At 42.4% G+C, this 20,983-nt stretch overlaps 1 protein-coding gene across 1 annotated transcript in view; it reads right to left on the minus strand.

Annotated features, from left to right (window-relative positions):
- NETO1 (neuropilin and tolloid like 1) overlaps window positions 1-20,983 on the minus strand; it is a 424,908-nt gene that overhangs the window by 233,263 nt on the left and 170,662 nt on the right. Inside the window, exons 5-6 of the mRNA XM_030212767.1 lie at window positions 8,525-8,566; window positions 8,295-8,422 (exon numbers count right to left, since the gene is read on the minus strand). Coding sequence (XP_030068627.1) covers window positions 8,295-8,422; window positions 8,525-8,566 — 170 coding nt within the window. The remainder of the gene's footprint in view (window positions 1-8,294; window positions 8,423-8,524; window positions 8,567-20,983) is intronic.

A 20,983-nucleotide genomic window follows, 5' to 3' on the forward strand; every position in this document is an offset into this window, starting at 1 on the left:
ACATCTGACCAGCGTTTTGCCAACAATTTATTCTGTTTTCACTTTTCTGTACTAATATGCTTTGCTTTGCATGATGTGATTATGGTTCATGATTTGTTTGATTAATTTTCATGTGTTAAGACTTTTAACTAACTGCACATGCGGGTTCTATTATTCAGTATTTTGCTGTATTAGCATTTTTGATTTCCTTGTGAACATTATTTTGCTTAATAGAACTGTTGGAAGTGTGTTAGTTTGCATTAGTTGAGATTTACTTTGAAACTTTTTGTAGTTGACCATGAAGTTGTACCTGAATCCTGACTGAACTGTCTGGCTTATTTTTGTAGTTAGGTTGGAGAAGGCCATTACTCCTTTGTAGTAATTTCCATCTCCAAGGGGGGGAATCTGTAGGAGTATTTGCTGTGATCTCACCCACCCGGTGTGCACATGAGAGCACCTTTACAGCCAACATGGACGCTGCAACCTTTCACCTATATGTCTGACTACCAACTGTGCAGAAGTCAGCATTTCAGCTTGTAATAGATTTACTGAAGCCTGCACCACCTCCAAGGTCACTCTGTATCGGGGGAGAATGCATGTCCCTGAGAGAGAGAGAGCTTACGAGATAAGACGGACAATGGAAGCTTCATACAGATGCTGGGAGTACATGGTGGGATTATTTCTGATTGGCTCCCAGAAAACTGATGGGTCGGAGAAGCGGGAACAGAAGGAAAAGAAAGTAGAGTTGGCGGGAAGAAGGAGGAAGAAAGAACAGAAGAAAAGAAGAGGAGAGGACTTGCATTTCTGCAAGCACCTGATTTACCTGAGAGACTTACTGATAATACCTGGCAAAGCTTTTCCCCAGGTTACAGCTGTCTACAGGATCTATACTGAGTCTGTATCATCTGTTGCTGAGCAAGACAAGTGCATCACCTAAGCTCGTGGGACCTTGCTGAGACATTCAGCTGAGGTATCGGAAGGAACCTGATCTGGTGACCGGAACGGTGAGATCATAGCTTACTTCCTTCAAGCTGGGTTAGATAATTGGTCTGTGCTCGGACCCATCAGATGCGTGACGTCAGGATTTATGATCTCTACTCGCTGTTAGCCTAGTATAAGATTTGTGTGGTAATCATTAGGATCTCGGTATTGTGTTTATCTGTCATTACAGATTAGCCACTAGGATAATCATAGTTATTCTCTATATTTTTGGTATCATTGTGCATGCAATCAGGAATTGCTGATGCTATAAGCTGATAAGGATTTTTCTATATTTTTGTATATAACACTGTATAAATAAACTAATATATTCCATTGGTCTGTCCGTTATTTTCCATGTAGCGAATGTCGGGCGGAGGCCACACCCCCTAGACATAAGCGAGTACGTATGTAGGAATTGGCCTCTTACAAAATCTATATAACCACCTACAGTGTCCTTGGCGGTGTGAGTAGGGTCATCCTATTTTTCAGATACTTGAAGATCAGACATAGAGTTTTAAATTTAGCCCTGTATTGTACTGGTAGCCAATGAAGTTTTTGCAAAAATGGTGAGATATGGTCACATTGCTTGCAACCTTCTATGAGTCTTGCTGCTGCATTCTGAATCAACTGGAGTTAGTGCAGGCCCTTTGTAGTCAGACCATTGTATAGTGCATTGAAGTAATCCAGTCTTGATGTTACCATGGCATGCACAACTGGGATAAGATTTACCTTCTCAATGTAAGGAGAGAGGCAGCGTAGCTGTCGCAAATAGTAGAAGTAGCTCTTGAAGGTTGCTTGGATTTGGGGAATCAAAGATTAAGTGTTGAATAAAACTGTATTCCAAGGTTCCTGACTTGTGCTTTGAGGTGGAGTTCGTGCTTCCCAAAAGGGATTTTGATGTGAGGTATGTATCCACTTGTGTTAGGGACCCAGAGAAACTCAGTTTTACTTGGGTTCAGGCAAAGTTTGTTGTGTTTAGCCCAGTGGCGTACCAAGGGGGGGCGGTGAGGGTGGTCCGCCCTGGGTGCACGCCACTGGAGGGGTGCCGCGCGCCTGTTGGCTCCGAGTCCGCTCGTTCCCTCCCTGCTGTTTCCTCTGCACGGAACAGGTTACTTCCTGTTCCGGGGCAGAGGGAGCAGCAGGGAGGGAACGAGCGGACTCGGAGCCAACAGGCGCGCGGCCCCCCCCCCAGCAGGTAAAAATGCACCTAGGGGTGCGTGCTACACACGGGGGGGGGGGGGGGGGTTGTTTCGCCGGGGGGGGGGGGTGCTGCACACGGGGGGGGGGGGCGCATCGGCGATCCGCCCTGGGTGTCAGCCAGGCTAGGAACGCCACTGGTTTAGCCCATTCTTGAATTGATGCTAGACAGGTAATCAGTTTATTCAAGGCTGTAGGTAAGTTAGGTTCAATGGTTATGAGTAGCTGCACATCATCTGCATAGATGTAGAACTGAGTGTCCATTGACCGAATCAGCTTAGCTAGTGGTTTGAGGTATATATTGAACAGAATAAGTGACAGTATTGATCCTTGTGGAACCCCGCAGGTCAGTGTCCATGGTGGTGATAAGTTGCTGCCAAACATTATGGATTGTTGCCTGTCTGATAGATAGGATCTGAACCAGGCAAGTACTGTTCCATTGATACCTGTTTATGTCAGTCGGGCTAGCAAGATATCATGATCCACAGTGTCAAAATCTGCTGAGAAATCTAGCAGTACTAACATCAAGGCAAATCCCTTGTCTCGGTTTCTGTGAAGATCATCTAGCAGGGATACGAGGACTGTTTCTGTTCCATAACTGAGTCTGAATCCAGATTGACATGGATCTAGCCAGTTACTCTTTTCTAGCCATTCATTAAGTTGAACACAGATCGTTTGTTCTAAGAGTTTCCCTACATAAGTATTGCCATACTGGGAAAAACCAATGGTCCATCAAGCCCAGCATCCTGTTTCCAACAGTAGCCAATCCAGGTCACAAACACCTGGCAAGATCCCAAAAAAGTACAAAACATTTTATACTGCTTATCCCAGGAACAGTGGATTTTCCCCAAGTCCATTTAGTAATGGTCTATGGACTTTTCCTTTAGCAAGCCATCCAAACCTTTGTTATACTCCGCTAATCTAACCGCCTTTACCACATTCTCTGGCAACAAATTCCAGAGTTTAATTACACGTAGAAATGGAATGTTGGATACTGGCCAGTAACTTTCAAGTTTGTCCTGGTCAAGTTGTTTTTCTTCAGCAGAGGGTGAACCACTGCCCTTTTTTTCATGCTGTTGGTAGTTGCCCATTAGAAAGAAAGGTGTTCACAATTTTTGTGGCGCCTTCTATAAGGCCCATACTTGCCTGCTGCACTATCTTTGATTGGCAGGGATCAAGGGAGCAGGTAGTTGGTAGAAGGTCTATTAGGATTTTGTCAAGGCTCTCCTCTGTCATTAGGTTAAAGGTGTTCTATCTGTCTCTGTTAGGAGGGGGAGAGTTTGTGCACCCCTGGTTGACTGTTTGGGGATTGGGTGGGATTGACTGTAAATCCTGGTGGAGACTTTTAATTTTGTGGGCAAAGTATGCAGCAAAATCATTGCAGTTCACTTTAGACTGGGAAGTCTGGTTCTGTTGCGGGGATTTGCAGTAGGCTGTTTACTATACTGAACAGCTGCTTGGTTGAATTGGCAGCCTGTGCAATGCATTGAGAAAAATACTGTTTTTTTGGTTGCTGTTAAAGCTTGGTGGTACTTTGCCATGTGCTTCCTGCAGTTTAGCCTGGCTTCATCCAGGTGAGATTTGCACCATCTCCTTTCCACTTTTTGTCCTTCGCATTTAAGGATCTGAAGTTCTGGAGAAAACCAAGGTGAGCGTTTGTGAGTGGGGCATAATACCTTTTTAGCGGTGCTGTTTTCTCTAAGGTCTTGGCTAAGTGTGTGTTCCAGATGTCAACTTGTTCTGACACTGTTGTTGTCTTTTTATCTACATGTGGATAGTCCAAGGCCTCTAGGAAATTCTCAGTGGTCAGCATTTTTTTTGTCTCTGATTTCCTTCCAAACTCTGGGAGGTGCCATTTGTTTCAGGTGGTCACATAGGGAGAATTTAATTAGAAAATGGTCTGACCATGATAGGGGTGTTATTTCAATACTGTTATCCCAGAATTCTGGGATATCAACCCCTTTGTAGACTACCAGGTCTAGTATGCGACCCTTTTTGTGGGTTGGAGAATTAATCACCTGTGTAAATCCTAGCACTGTCATCATGTTCAGAAAGGCAGCGGTAGTGGTATCTGGGGTTTTGATGTGTAGATTGAAGTCTCCCATAATCACCAGCCTAGGCTAATTCAGAGTCACTTGAGTAATCAGGTCTAGGAGTTCTTGCACAGATAATGTGTTGTTTCAAGGTGCTGTGTATACCATGAGCAGCCAGATTGGTTCTCCTCTAAATTGGATTAAAAGAGATTCTGATCCATGTAACTGGGGATGGATATTCTGCCCAGTTTGATTGTGTCCCGAATGAAGACTGCTACCTCTCCACCCTGTCTTCCTGGTCTTGGTTGAGCTTGGATGTTGAAACCTGTTGGGCATAGTTCAGCCAGTGGTAAACCCCCACTTTCATCTAGCCAGGTTTTGCTTATTCCTAGGATGTCAAGATGCTGTTCATTTATGGCATCATGGATCACAGAGGATTTCTTTGCAGCTGATCTGGCATTCACCAATCCTATAGTTCCCAAGGGTGGTCTGGGGGTGCTGTGGGTAGCTTTGGTATGGAAATGAGGTAATATTTTACGTACTGTTATGTAGGTGTTTGACCTTTTGTACTTTTGCCTTCTCTTTGGTTGGTGGGGATTATGGTTTCCTCTCCAACACACCACTGGGATGCTTGCATGACACATTTTTTGTGTCAGAAGCTATTTAGGCATAATTTCATTGGGTGGTACTGCAATTCACTCTTTGGAGTACACCCTGTAGACCAGCAATCTTCCTAGCTGGCAATGCAGGGTGAAGGCATTAATATCTAAGAGAAGAGACCTTTTTAAAGTTGTAAATTCAGACAATGCCTGTGAGATCAAAGTCTTCCATTAAACAGAGAAGCAAATGGCTGCACTTAACACTTCTATGTGAACTTCTTGGAGACAGTGCAAAGATTTTCTTTAGTTTTAAAGAATCTAACAGATTCAGAATTATAGAAGTAGATTATATAGTTAAAATAAGTTTTTAACTCATGGATTGCAGGTATAAACTTTAGAGTTTCTGGTTCTGATATCCTTGGATGGTCCAATTGATGTAGGTTGCTGTAGGGTTTTTCTTTATTGTCCCAGAGGAAGGATAGATGTAAATAAGGATCCAGCTCCAATCTCAGAGCATGAAGAGAGTTATTTAGGGGTGATAAAATTTCCTTTCTCCAGCCAAAAATAAATGGAGGACGTTCTAAGTAAAATTGAGGACTGGTGCCTCAACAGAGACTGAGCAGAAGTCAGTAAAAGTTTGGGTTGTAAATAAGCAGAAAATGTAGTTATTTAATCTAAGTTGCAGAGCCTGATGTGAACCCAGCCAGCCCGGTGAGCCAGCTAAGAGAATGGTGGTGTATCAAGTTTTGTAAACTATTAAACTTCAGTTTAGACAGGAACATACTTTATGCAAAACTAACACATTAACCATATTAATAGTATATTTTAGTCCACTGTTCTATTCAAAATATCAGTACCCAATGTTCAGCACCCTCCTGCTGCCCACTAACCTTTAATTTATTACAGAACATTGCCTACTCTAATTTATGTTTTCCTCAGTGCACTGAGTACCTATCAGCAGAATAAATAGGTACAGTTTGGATTGAGTCAAACTTTGGAATATTAAAGAAAAAGAACAACTTGTTTTTAACCTGGCAGAACGGAGTTCAGCACATGCTATAATTGTCATACATTGTTGGGTATCTTGTTTATTTAAAGACTTGTTATACCGCCTTGAGTGTTACCACATGAAAGCTGGTTGCAGGCTATTCATAACATGATGACACATGAGTTTTATCTTCCCAGGGTTGGTCCTTGAGCTAGATCCAAGTACCATTTTGATTGCATTTAAAAGATGTTGAAAGCTTTGTTTTCCCCATTACTTTAGTTCATATGCATCACATATATTAAATAGTAAAATAATAAACACCGAACTCCTGGTTCTAAACTCTAATAGATGTCTTAACTGCAGACAGTGAAATATATACTAGAGGAATTGAAATAATTCCATTAAGACAACAGAACTGGCATCCTGTTACATCAATGGAAATAGTCATCCAGGGGGTAATGTTCAGCCTGTGGAGGTCAGTGGTTTTTAACCCACTGACAGCCACAGGCAGAACTGATGTCAAGGCTCAAGCATCGACTATCTGTGTATGTGTGATCATAAGAACATAAGCATTGAAATACTGGGACAGACCAAAAATCCATCAAGCCCAGTATCCTGTTTCCAACATTGGCCAATCCAGGTCTCAAGTGTGTGGCAAGATCCCAGAACAGTAAAACAGATTTTGTGTTGCTTATCCTAGAAATAAGCAGTGGATTTTCCCAAGTCCATCTTAATATTGGCTTAGGAAATTAGCCTAACATTTTTTTTCAGACTGGTGCCGGTTAGCTCAGTGGATAAAGTTAGTATAGCCTTCTGTGTTTGACCTTTCACCTCTGAACTACAGTTGTGCTTCATTTGATATTTACATTCTCTTTTGATTACTGTGATGCCCTTATTCCCTTCAAAACTTTGTTACCATGTATTGTTGTAGCTACCACAGAGGCCCTTTTAATAAACTGTGTTAAGCGCTAATGCATGCTTAATGAGAGAAAAAATGGTCTAAAACAGGACACATTAAAGTGTTTTGTGTGAGTTTTGCCATTTGTGTGTGCTAATCAGAGAGGGGGCATGTTAAGGCAGAGAATGGGCACACTTACACTAGCGTATGTTAACTTAATGCTTCTTTTATCAAGCCGTACGGCAATGCCGACGGAGTTCATTCAAAATGAATGGGCTTCGTCAGTATTACCGCACCGAGAGCCGCTAGTGTGGCTTGATAAAAGAGGCCCTTAATGCTGATTTAATGTGGGAACCCTTAGCGCCTGCCAAATGTGAAACTGTAAGGGTTCCAACATTCCTTTTTTTTCATTGGCTGCACACTAATGCTAACATTAGTGTACAACCAGAAAAATTAATTATTGAAAATGCCGTATTTTCCTGTCACAGTAAAAAATGGGCTTAGGGGGAGATTCTATATATGGCGCCTGGAAATCGGCACAGAAATCATTTTTGCCTATGTGTATTCTATAAGATTTAGGCGTGGTATATAGAATATGCTTAGAATACGCTTAGTTGATATCCCAGCACCTAAATCTGTGCATATACAGCAATGAAAACATGGCGTAAATTCCTGTGCGTAGATTTTTGTGGACTGGGCCATATTCTATAACAACATGTGTAAATTTGGGAATGCCCACGAAATGCACATTTCCCTACCCAAAGCCATGCTTCTTTTGAACTGAGCGCTTTAGAATTTAGGCACAGTTTTTTTTTACATTATACGCTTAGCAAGTTATGCATGTAAATTCTAATTATTGCCAAATAGTGCCCATTATTGCTTGTTAAGCGCTGTTAACAATTCTGTTTGGATCATCAAGTCATTAAAGTTATATGCATTGTTATGGAATACAATTAGATTTAGGTGTGGAACACTAGGCATGATATATAGAATCCAGCAGTTAGCGGGCAAGGAAGTCCCATTTTGGGATGTACTAATCCCATTTTTAACCAAAGCTTAGTAAAAGGACCCCTCAGTTATTCTAAAGGTACATTTGAATGACTCCCCCCCCCCCCCCAAAATATTCCATAAAATTAAACAAAATTACACTTTATCTATCACAAAAGTCAAACACGTTCAGTATGTTTAATCCCAATGGGAAAAACAAGAATGTATGCACAAACACAGAACGTAAAAAGACAAACATGCCTACAGTTCTTCAGACCACAACAAACCAGAGCTAAGAATCTGATTTTTTTTTCTTTTCATTTCACAGCTATCAGAAAACTGATTAGTTCTTATGGTCCAAAATGTGTTTGTTAAATGAACTTATCTGTTGCATCAAAATGACCTCTATGGCTCTCAATTCTTTCTCTGATTTATAGCATTCAAGGTTACTTTGAATAGGAGGTACAACAATTATTTATCACAGAAAATACAAAATAATCCTTTATAAGTATAACACAGAGAGGTATCAAACACAAGTTGCTTGAGGAAAGAAATATGTTTCATTCTAGAGGATATTAGTAAAATACTTTCATTAATTAATTTCCAAATCAGTATGTGGATAATTGACTGACCTTTGATCGTGGTGGTGCTCGGATATACCACTTGCAGTCAACTGCCTCAGTGGCAGAAGCCTTCCCGTCTTTCATAATTTGTACTGATTCAATAATTCCTTCAGGTCCTCCCATCTCAAATTCACAAACTACATGCAAAATGCCAAAACAAACAAAATAAAACCTTGAATAACAACTAAAATGTATAAGTAAAGTCTTCTAAGACTTAAAAAATTATACAATTCACCCACCTGGCAATGGCTTGAGAACGCCAAGGTCCTTAAAGTCTGGATCTAAAAATATATGAAAAACATAGTCACTTTTCAGCACTTTATTATTAAACTAGTGGAGCCATACCCATTTCCTCAACAATGAAACAGGCCCTAGGAAGGCTGTCATGTAAGCTTTTTTTTTCTCTCTCCCCTGCCTTCCTCTCCATGTCCAGCAATTCTTCCCTCCCCTCCCCTCCCCTCCATGTCCAGCGATTCTCCTCTTCCCTGCCCTCCCATCCATGTCCCACGATTCTCTCTTCTACTATCCTCCCATCCCATCCATGTCCATCAATTCTCCTCTGCCCTGCCCTGCCCTGACCTCCCCTTCCCTTCTTCCCTCCCTCCCTCCCTCCCCTTGATGTCCTGCAATTCTCTCCTCCCCTCGATTGGTACCTGAATGTTCTCTGGCTGGCTGGCGCTGGCTTCCGTTCTGTTCATAACATCCCTCCTGATGTCAGCTCGCCTCCAGCGTTCCCTTCCCTCTCACTGTTCCGCCCTCTGACATTATTACGTCTTGATGCAACGGCAGGACAGTGAGGGGGAATGGAACGCTGGAGGCTGGCTGACATCAGGAGATGTTATGGACCCAGGTAGCCAGGAGATGTTACGAACCCAGGCAGCCAGACATGGAACGTTGGGGGTGCAAATTATTATATAGGATATTATATCAATTTTAGCCATGAAAGAGCACAACTCTCAATGATGAAGTTAGGGGTATGTTTACTAAGGTGTGTTAGTGTTTTTAACGCTCCTTTAAAGGTAAGGTGCGCTAAATGGTAACGTGCAAATTATTATATAGGATATTATATCAATTTTAGCCATGAAAGAGCACAACTCTCAATGATGAAGTTAGGGGTATGTTTACTAAGGTGTGTTAGCATTTTTAACGCTCCTTTAAAGGTAAGGTGCGCTAAATGCTAACGTGTCAATACATTTCTATAGGAGCATTAGTGTTTGACACGTGTTAACATTTAATGCGCGTTAAAAATGCTAATATGCCTATAGCACGCCTTTGTAAACACAGGCATTAGAATGTAGATGATTGTTTATATTATTCTACTCAACTAAAAGTCATTTTTTAGTACACATTTGAAGGTCCTCTTGGTAAGCACTAATTAGTGCTTACCATGCAGGAAAATATACTCCCTTGGGGCATGCTCAGGAATCTCGTGGTAGTGATGGCATTTGCGCACACTTCCCATGTCGTATTTTTAGTGTTGGGGTATGTTTGGGGGCAGAGAATGGGCATGCCCAGTGCTAATCAGTTAGCGCAGCTACATTACCGCATGCCTAATGATTAGCACATGGTTAGCACATGGCCCTTTCTGCTGACGAAATAGGTGTCGGTAAGGGCTTATGTGCTAATGGCCATGTGCTAAATGGGAAATCAGCATGTAGCCATTAATTAAGGAAATGAAAAATTGGTCATTTTTCAGCTGTGCTTAAAGTGGCCTCAGTGAGCAGAGAAGTCCAGGTGCTAGTCATTCCGCAGGCCATCTTTTAATGTAGTGTAGTAAAAGGGCCTCCTGGGGCCCTGTTTACTAAGCCACACTAGCGATTTTAGCACACGCTAATGATTAGCATGTGCTAAATGCTAAGCCACCCATAGAAACATATGGGCAACTCTAGCATTTAGTGCATGCTAATTTTAGCATGCAATAACAACGTTAGCAAACCTTAGTAAACAGGGCCCCCAAGTTTGTTAAAACACCTTTATTTACATGTATATATCATTTTTTTATAGAGTGATCATTCAAAAAGTTTTAGAAAACACATGTAAACTGTAAAAGTATGAAACAAAGAATAAAAAGGCATCCAGAACAAAGATGACATCAAATTAACAATAAAACCATTTCATTATTGCTTCATGGTCAAAAAGTAGAAATAAATTAATGGGGAAAAAAAATGTTTGCAACTTTTTCCTGAAAATCTTGAAATTGGGTTCTAATCTGAAATTCATGTTTATTCCACAAATCTGGTCCAATCACTCAAAAAGCCTCCGATTACCATCTGTCCTTTCTAACACTATCCATATCTGGAACCAGACATACAGTACCTTGATCTGAGTGTAGAGCTCAATTTGTTATAGAAATAAGTTTCTCTTTCAAATATATTGGTCTCTGACAATGCAACACCTTAAAAATCAAAGATAGTAACATTGGGGCCCTTTTACAAGGCTGTACTTTTACTAGTGCGTGGGTTTCCTGTGCACTGTCACCTTTTAATGCGTGGGTAAAATGGCCAGTTTTTGAATATTGGCATTATTAGCCACATGTTAATTTTTCCATTAGCGCGTGAGCCTTTAACTACACCTACTTTCTAGGTGGTAAGGGCTCATGTGCTGATCATGCTGTAATGAGTTAGCGCACGGCAATGCTTACGTGCTAACCCATCAACACTGAACATGCCCACTCTCCACTCCAAAAATGTTCCCAGCACTAAGAAATAAAAATTATTATTTAGCATGTGGGAAGCAAGTGTACATGCCAAAACTACCTCAGCTTGACCCATGGTAGGCGTTTTTAACTTGTGGCAAGCAGCTTTGTAAAAGGGCCCCTTAAAATGAACCCTGTTCTTCATAGGAAGACAATGTAATTTATTCAAATGAGGTTTAGAGGGGCATAATCGAACGCGAACGCCCATGTGTAAAAACGTCCATCTCCGGAGACAACTCCGCGAAGAGGCAGAGCAAACCGTAAAATCGAAACAAGATGGCCGTCCATCTTCGGTTTCGATTATACGGTTCGGCCCGCTGAAATCCCATCATTTGTGTCGACTCTAGAGATAGACGACACAAATGGTGAGATCGCTGGACCTAGAGATGGCCGTCCGAGGTTTTCAGCGATAATTGAAACCGCTGCCGGCCATCTCAAAAACAGACCTAATCCAAGCCATTTGGTTGTGGGAGGGGCCAGCATTCGTAGTGCACTGGTCCCCCTGAGATGCCTCTATGCCAGCCTCAAATATCATACCTAGCTCCATGACAGCAGTATGCAGGTCCCCGGAGCAATTTTAGTTTAGTTGGTGCTGCGCGGGACACATGCAGAGAGCAAAAATCGGATGAAAAAAAAAAACATGCAAGTGCAGTCAGGGACGTCCAAAAAAAAAACCATGAAAGTGCAGTCAGGGACGTCCAAATTAAAACAATAGTAATAGGGGGATTTGAACCAGAGCAATTTTAGTTTAGTTGGTGCTGCGCGGGACCCATGCAGAGAGCAAAAATCAGAAGAAAATAAAAACATGCAAGTGCAGTCAGGGACGTACAAATTAAAGCAACAGTAACAGTGGGCTTTGAACCAGCCACCTTCTGATTACAAAACCTGTGCTTTAACCACTGCACCACTTATTCAGCTGCCTAGACTGCCTTCCCTTTCCATTAAGTCCCTCCAAGTTTCTGTCAGCCAATCACAGCTCATTTAGCTGACACCAATGTCAGGTAAATGAGCTGTGATTGGCTGACAGAAACTTGGAGGGACTTAATGGAAAGGGTAGGAGTGTCTAACCAACTGAATAAGTGGTGTAGTGGCTAGAGCACAAGTCTTGTAATCAGAAGGTGGCTGGTTTGAATCCCCCTATTACTATTCTTTTAATTTGGACGTCCCTGACTGCACTTGCATGTTTTTTTTTTTTTGGACGTCCCTGACTGCACTTGCATGTTTTTTTTCTTCCAATTTTTGCTCTCTGCATGGGTCCCGCACAGCACCAACTAAACTAAAATTGCTCGGGGGACCTGCATACTGCTGTCATGGAGCTAGGTATGGTATTTGAGGCTGACATAGAGGCTGGAAAAAATATTTAAACAGTTTGTTTTTTTAGGGTGGGAGGGGGTTAGTGACCACTGGGGGAGACAGGGGAGATCATCCCCTATTCCCTCTGGTGGTCATCTGGTCAGTTTGGGCACTTTTTGGAAGCTTGGTCGTGAAAAAAACAGGACCAACTTTGTGTGGACTAAATGCTCGTCGGGGACGTCTTGCTTCTTTCCATTATCAGGCGCGGAGGACCATCTGTTAACCACGCCCCAGAACGCCCCTGTCCCGCCTTTGCTACTGTTCGGCCACGCCCCCGAGAATTTTGCCCGTCCCTGTGACGGAAAGCAGTTGGGGCCGTCCAAATTCAGCTTTCGATTATACCTGTTTTTGAGACGGACGTCCATCTCCCAATTTGTGTCGGAAGATGGGCGTCCATCTCTTTTGAAAATAAGCTGGTTAGTACTCTCCCAACGATGTCCTCCTAACAAAATCTATCTACTACATTCTGAGTAATCTGTAATTTCGTATAATGAAAACTGGGTAAGCCCGCATGTAAAACATTACAATAATCCAAAGGACGACATAAAAAATGTGTATGTTACCATCATTAACACCTTCGTATCCAACAATAGCCCCTTTACTAAGACGCACTGAAAAATGGCCTGGCTGGTGCAGAAGAAACCCAATTATGACAACATTCCAATCTACCAATCCCAGGGACAGCAGGGGCTTCCCCCATGTCCATCTCAATAACAGACTTTTCCTTCAGAAACTTGTCCAAACCTTTTTTAAACCCAGATATGCTAACCACTTAAGTCAGTTTGGGCCCTGTTTACTAAGGTGCGCTAGTATTTTTAGCACTGCTAAAATTAGCATGCATTAACACTAGAGACACCCATAGGAATATATAGGTGTCTCTAACGGTAGCACACACTAATTTTTAGTGCATGCTAAAAACGCTAGCGTGCCTACAGCTTGGCTTAGTAAACAGAGCCCTTTGGGAGATCCCAATACCTAAATAAGAAATTTTACTCACCTTCAAATACTTAAAATTGATTTGAAGTGCATTAACCTATGTATATGCACATTCATTCAATTTCAATGTGTTAAGGTTCTAAGATGTTAAAAATTTACAAAAGTGTGGAAAAACAAAAACAAATAAGGAATCAAAGAAAATCATGGAATAAAGCCCAAAACAAAATGAACATGAAACAACTTTTGGCATACACATCCCCAATGGAAACCCTGTTTACAATTTTAAATAAATTTTAAAATCTCATTTTTACTGTGTCTTTTTTTTTTCTGTGGATACAGATGGAAGCAAATCTTTGATGAATGAATTCCTTAATATTTTTGGACTGAAGAAAGACACAATGGGCTCAGTTTTCAAAAACTATACTCATGCGTTTGATCTTCTGCCTGTTAATCTGTCAATCACACAAAAAATCATGCAGGGTTCAAAAAAGTCCTTAATTCAAAAAGACCAAACTAAGTCCACACTTTTATTGATGCATAGAAAAATGAATGAGTTTTTCAACTATACACTAATAATGCTAGTTGCATGTGGCCTGCACATCTATAAATTCCACAAATAGAAAATGTGTACTATGGATGAGCATGACAATATTTTTGATTTATTTTCAGGTTATTTTATTTATTTAATTTAATTTAATTTATTTATTTATTGCATTTATATCCCACATTTTCTCACCTATTTGCAGGCTCAATGTGGCTTACAATTTTCTGTCATGACTTATGCCATTTCAGAGTAAAGATACAATTGGTAACAGATATATAACATGGATGATAAAATGAACAGTCAAGTAACAAAGGAAAGAACATACAATAGGTATCACATATTGAACATGAACGACATAATAAAATCAACCAATACAGTATAGGGAGAAAATGTTCCGATTGTTAAGTAAATGATGGTGAATTATGGTTCAATCATGAGTCTTTATTGTATATCATGTTAAAGAGATGTGTCTTCAGTGCTTTCAGACTTTTTCCCTGATTTGACAGCATTTTTCTTTTGTTCATTTTACAAATTTGGTTTAATAACAAATGTTAGCACATTAGAATGATTTAATGCACACTAAGGGAAGAAGTTATCAACGTGAGCTACCATTGACATTATTTTACTCTTAACCCCAGCTATTAGTAACTAGTTTTCAGTACATAAAATGGGACCTGTGCTAAAATAGTATAAGTTAGTGCAAAAATAACACATCTTAACAATATCCCATGTTGATAAATATACCTCTAATAGACTTAGGCCTATATATTTAAAGCTTCTCTGTGTGTAAATAGCAGCATTCACACATGTAGATAATACATGAATGCATGGGAGTAGTTTGACTGATTCATTTTGAGGAGGCAAAGAATGGGGCTTGGCATATTAGCATTTTCATTTGCATACATACATCTCATACATATTTATTATGGTTATTTAACACACACACACCAGACTAAAACAGTGGATATGAAGCAGCATATCAAAACAGCTAGCACCATGAGAAATTTCTCTCATTATGCCCCCACATTCACACAAATTAGAAAGGGGAGAATGCACTTTCCCTCTCCACTCCCTAGGCCTGATACCAGGACCCTCCCTTGTTCTCCTTCTCCAAATCCCAGCTCTTTCTCACTCCCTCCTTATCAGCAATTTCTCATATTGTGCCACATGAATGGTAAAAAAAATATCCCCCCCCACCACCACCACCTTATACAGACAGAACTTTTTTCCATGGGGCCATCTACAAGCAGCACTTTTTTTCTACCCTCCTTCCCCAGAGCCTTGAATAGACTATACTACTACTACTACTACTATTTAGCATTTCTATAGCGTTACAAGGCATAGGCAGCGCTGCACAAACATAGAAGAAAGACAGTCCCTGCTCAAAGAGCTTACAATCTAATAGACGCAGCGCTGCACAAACATAGTGAGGCTTGGATAGCAGGAACACCAGATCGAGGCTTGAATAGCTGGGAAACCAGGCAGCAGAGACATCAATGCAGGCTCAAGGCAGTTCAGAGAAGCCACAGAGCCAGATCACTGGAAAAAAGTTGAGTCTGGACTCAGGGGCACGGGCACAGCCATGACAGTACCTCCCCCTCAAAGCTCCAGTGGTCCCCACAGGAGATCAGGGCTTCCACAGACAACTACAGTGGTAACAGACCCGGACAGGACTGGAGTTTGAAGGGAAGATCAAAGCTGGAAAACTGCACTGGAGCTGGGACTGGAAGCATGAGCTGTACTGGAGGCTAAAGCTAGGATTAAAACTAAAGCTTGAACTGGAAATTGGTGCTGTGCTGGAACTGGAACCAGAACAGGAGCTGATATACCGGAGTGGATCAAAACAGTAGTCAGAAAACTTAAATGGGCTGTCCCTGTAACCACAGACCCACTTGGACTCAAAAAAGGGATCCTAGACCACAGCCCAGTGGTCAGGTTCTTCGGGCATGGTACAGGACTTTACAATTCCTTAATACTGGAACTGGCACCAGGACTGGAAGCAAGAAATATACTAGAAGCTGAAGCTACAGTTGAAACTGAAATTGTGCTGGGAACTGGAGTTGTGCTGAAACTGAAACCAGGAGTGGAACTTATGAACTGAACTGGTTCAGAACAGTAGCCAACAGACTACTATGGGCTAGCCATATAACCACAAACCCATCTGAAAAAAAAACTGGTGTCCTAGACCACCGCCCAATGGTCAGGTCCTTCGGGCATGGTACAGGAAACACAAGGTTGAAGACATCAGTTCACATGGATTAAAGATCATCAGGGATTAAATCAAGGTCAAAGCAGGAACACCAACACCAGGCAACTCATTGGGCTCATGGCCTTTGCAATCTGTCACAGATTTGGGGATAGTGAGCCCTTGGACCACAGCCAAAGCTGTGGCAGACAAGTCACCTGGGCTTGCACAGGGCAAGTGTCAGAACAAATCAGGACTAGGCAAGACTGGACTAGACAAGACAGGACTAGAATAAACCAGGAGACAAGATAAAGCAAGGCAGAGGTAACAAAGTACAACAGACAAGGACCAGATCCAGACGAGGCAAGGAAAGCAAGGCATAGGAGCAGAACTGGACAACACTGGGACGGGACCCAGGCAATACAAGGCAAGGCAGAACAAGGCAAGACACAGAACTGGATTAAAACTGGGTCCAGAAAAGGCAAGGCAAGGACTGGAGCCAGACAGGACTGGACTAGATGAAATGAGCAGGGCTATAATAGGCAGGAGGACTCAAGAACAGCCTTGCTTGGCAGGAACAGGAATTAGGAACAGACTTGGCTTTAGCAGAAATCAAGAACAGGGTTTGACTGAAGCAAGTGTCAAGAGCAGGGCTAGACTGTGGCGAGAATCAAAAGCAGGAGCCAGAAACAGAGTCAAACTGTAACAGAAACCAGGAGCAGGGTTTGGCTATAGCAAGAGCCAAGCTTTCAGAAACAAGGTACAGAAGCAAGACACATAGGAACAAGAATTCAGGGACAAGACTCACAGGAACAAAGCCAGGCAGGAATCAAGACATACAAGAATAAGGCATTTAAGAACAAGGTTTGCAAAAGCAAGGCTTTCAGGAACATGGTTCAGAAACAAGGCTTTCAGGTACAAGACTCACAGAAACACAAGGACAAGACTCATTCGAACAAAGCCAGACAGGAAACAAGGCATACAGGAATAAAGCCAAGCAAGAATTGGATCCAAACAGGAAACACAAAGACGGAGTAAAGAGACCTCTTGAAAAGTTAAGACATGAGAGTTCCAAAGTGCTTTATAAAGTTGCTGATGATGTCACAACTTGGAATGAGGCTTCAATAGACTCTAGTGAGGCTTGGATAGCAGGAACACCACAGTGAGGCTCCGCAATGAATCCAGGCAGCAGATGCATCAATGCAGGGACAAGGCAGTCCAGAGAAGCCACAGTGCCAGATCACTGGAAAAAAAGGTGAGTCTGGATGCAGGGGGGACACTGCAGAGCTGAACTAGTGCATTTCCCCATAAATTCACCATACAAAATAAAATCTGATTCTGGTTTCATCTCAGTATCAGTAACATAACTGCTCTCCAGTAGCAGACAAATTGGGCCCAATATTCAGCCGGCGGAAGTCAGTGTTTTGCTGACCGCTGCTGGCTTTATTCTTAGATATTCAATGTCAGGCCATGTCAAGGCACCAGCATTAAATATCCAGGCATTCGCAGCCAGATAAAACATAGCTTGTTAAGGGGTCCTTTTACTAAGCTGCCAGAAAAAGGGTGCTGCGATGGCAGTGGGGGGCATTTTGCCTGTGTGCCAGGGCCATTTTTACCATGGTGGGTAAAATGCTCCCTCAAAAAATGTCAAGGAGCACTTTCTTCCACCCACTGAGGTGACGGTAAGGGCTCCTGCAGTAACCTGATAGTAACCGGGCAACATGCGGCGATGCCTGATTACCGATATTTAAAAAAAAAAAAATTCTGGCACACCAGAAATGGTGTGCGCTGCAGCTGGAACTACTGCTGGCGGCCATGTTGAGCTGGCGGTAGTTCCGGGATAGTGTGCAGTAAGCCTGAGTTGGGCTTGCCGCCACTTTGTAAAAGGGCCCCTAAGTGTGATATTCAGCACTTAACTGGCTAGAATGAACCACATGAAAATAGGGACTGTGTTTTAACCAGTCCTATTTATGCAGTTATCCTAGCCAGTTATGTGTTTTATCCGCATTACAACTTACTGAATAAAAATATTCAAATTGTGATCACCACCTGAGGAACTGCCTGCGTTCCTTCCACTGTCAGACAGTTGTTTAAAGCAGACCGGTTTTTGTTTGCATCATTACTCTACATACAAGATGAGAAGTCCACTGGTGTTGAACATCTTTATTGTGAGTGACAACTAGAGCCACCAAACTCAAAGCCTGCTTTCAAATAGAGCCAGACACTTTATGAAATAACACAAAAACCTTACAAAAAGATACTCAAAACCATACAGAAAACTTAACTCACCATAACAGTCCTAAAACCTATGAAAGACAGTGCTGTAAATATTACACTGGGCCCTAGAGTACCAATATAACCTGCTACTGGGGAACTGAAACAACTGGACTGTAACACCTTCCACTCCAGCTAATGAATAATTGAAGCTCACAATGTAAAAATATTTATAAAAGCCAAACAGAATCACTCCATTCAATCTTCAAAAGTGGAGAAAAAAGACCTTAGAATACGAATCCATGTCTAAACAGACAAAGCGGGACTATTCCATACCATCATAGGTCACAGTGCTATGTGGATTTTATGACAGCTTTGGAGATTCAAGTGTGTGATTATACAACTCAAGATAAGTGCAATTTTGGAATTTGTTGACACGTGGAGGGGCATAATCGAACGTCGCCGGTGAAATAGATCACCGCCGATCTATTTTGGCGGTGGCGCAACAGCTGGCCGGAACCGTATTATCGAAAAAGATGGCCGGCCATCTTTTTTTTTCGATTGCTTGGCATGATTCTGTTTGGCTTTTGTAAGTATTTTTGAATTGCTAGCTTCAAATGTTACACATTCCTACACAGACACTACTTGCTAGCAGAATCCTTCAACTCAGTCACGCATGCGGAACATGGACAGACCCTCATGTGATACAAAGTAGAGAACCACAAAAAAAATGCAGCTAAAAACTGAAATGAAGACCCCCCCCCCCCAAAAAAAAAAAGCCAGACTTTATAAGCAATGCAACTGCTAGTAAAAAAGAAATTAAAATATATTTTCTCCTGTACTCTGCAAAACATACACACAAAAAAAATGTACATTTCAGAAAGCAGGCACATCTCAGTTCTTGAAAAGTATTAAATAAAAATACATTTTTTTCTTTTCTACCTTTTTCATCTACCATAAGCATTTTATTTTCCTAATTGGGCTAGTCCTAATCTCTTCCATTCTCCATGTGTCAGTCTTCTCCTAAATTCTTTTCCAGGTTGGCTTTTCCATTTCAACTCTCACCTCACCTTCTTTCCTTTCCTTCTCTACATCTGTCTGGTATTGATCTTTTGTTTTATGTTCCCCCATCCACACACACACTTTTCTCTCCGATGACCTCTCTTTCTCTAACCCTCTAGTCATTAGACTTTGTTTCATTTCTCATCTATCTACTGGCTTTTACTATTTCCTTTCATTCCCTCTCTAGCACTCTCATTGCCACCTCTGTCTCTCCCTTCCCTGGTCTCCTAACCCCTCCCCCATCTTTCACCCACTTCCTTAGTCTCCCATTCCCATCATCTGTACACATGATTTTAGCCCTCATCTACCCTCCTCTGCATCTCATCACCCAATCAGTCCCAGCAACATCCCTGTCTCTCTTTCCTTCCCTTGCCTCCAAGGACATTCTTATATCTCTTACCCTGTACTCCATGTCCCATTGTGTCTCTTTCTTCATCTTTTTTAACCCTATTTCCACCCTCTCTCTCAATCTTTTCAGAAACTCATCCCTTTCTTCCTATACCCTGTCCCAGTACCCATCCCTTGTCAATGTCTTTCATCCTCTCTCCAATCTTCCAGGTCATTCACATTTTCAATCTTTCCCCACATCATCCCCTTTTCTTGCCCCTCTGCTCTTATTTCTCATTTTACACCTTCACTCGTTCTTCCAACTCATCAATATACCCCACTCATACCTAAATCCAGTGGCGTAGCCACAGGTGGGCCTGGGTGAGCCAGGGTCCACCTACTTAGGGCTTACGCCCACCCAACAGTAGCATAAGTTTAGCGGTAGCTGGTGGGGATCCCAAGCTCCGCCAGCTGAAGACTTCTGCCGAATGGTAACAAAAACGCTACTCTCAACGATACCAGAACCTGCACATTCTCAGTTTTCAGCTGCCTTTGCAGACTGCCAAGGTGGAAAGAAGCGTTTTCCTGCCAGCTTAGATATTTTTTTGGTGGTGGTGATGGTAGTGGGGGGGGGGGGGGGGGGAGAACACTTGGTGCCCACCCACTTCTTGCCTAGGCCCACCCACAATCTGTTGTCTGGCTATGCCCCTGCCTAAAACTGCCATGTATTCACTATCCCTTCAAAATTCCCACTCCGTCTCTCCTGTCCATAATTCCCTGCTCTGCTCCCCAACACTCTCCCATTCAATCACTAAGTCCCAACCATCTTCTGCTCTGTTCCCCTTTCCCACACCCTATTCCCTAGTCATATCCATGTTCTGATCTGCCCCCTCCCTTTAGTCAACTTCTGCTCTATTCCCTTTCTCCCAGTCCCCTCTAGTCCCATCTAGTTTCTGCTCTGTTCCCCCTCCACATACACCTCCTAGCTCCATCTTCTACTCTGTTCCCCTTCTCCCCCACCCACACCCCCTAGCCCTATCCATCTTCTACTCCTTCCCCCTCCATCCCTCCCACCCAGCCCCAGCCACATTCTACTCTGTTCCCCTTTTCCCTCACCCCAATCCACTCCCAAGCCATATCCATTTTCTGATCTGTCCCTCTCCTCTTAGTCATCCTCTGCTCTATTCCCATTCTCCCTGTCACCTCTAGTCACATCCAGTTTCTGCTGTGTTCTCCTCCCTTCCACCCACACCTCCTAGCCCCATCTTCTACTCCATTCCCTCATCCCCCAAACACACCCCCTCTTCTACTCATTTTCCCCTCCACTCACTCAGCCCCAGACACCCACACCCCATAGCTCTAACCTTCTGCTCAATTCCCCT

Source organism: Microcaecilia unicolor, chromosome 1, assembly GCF_901765095.1.
Source record: "Microcaecilia unicolor chromosome 1, aMicUni1.1, whole genome shotgun sequence".
NCBI lineage: Eukaryota > Metazoa > Chordata > Amphibia > Gymnophiona > Siphonopidae > Microcaecilia > Microcaecilia unicolor.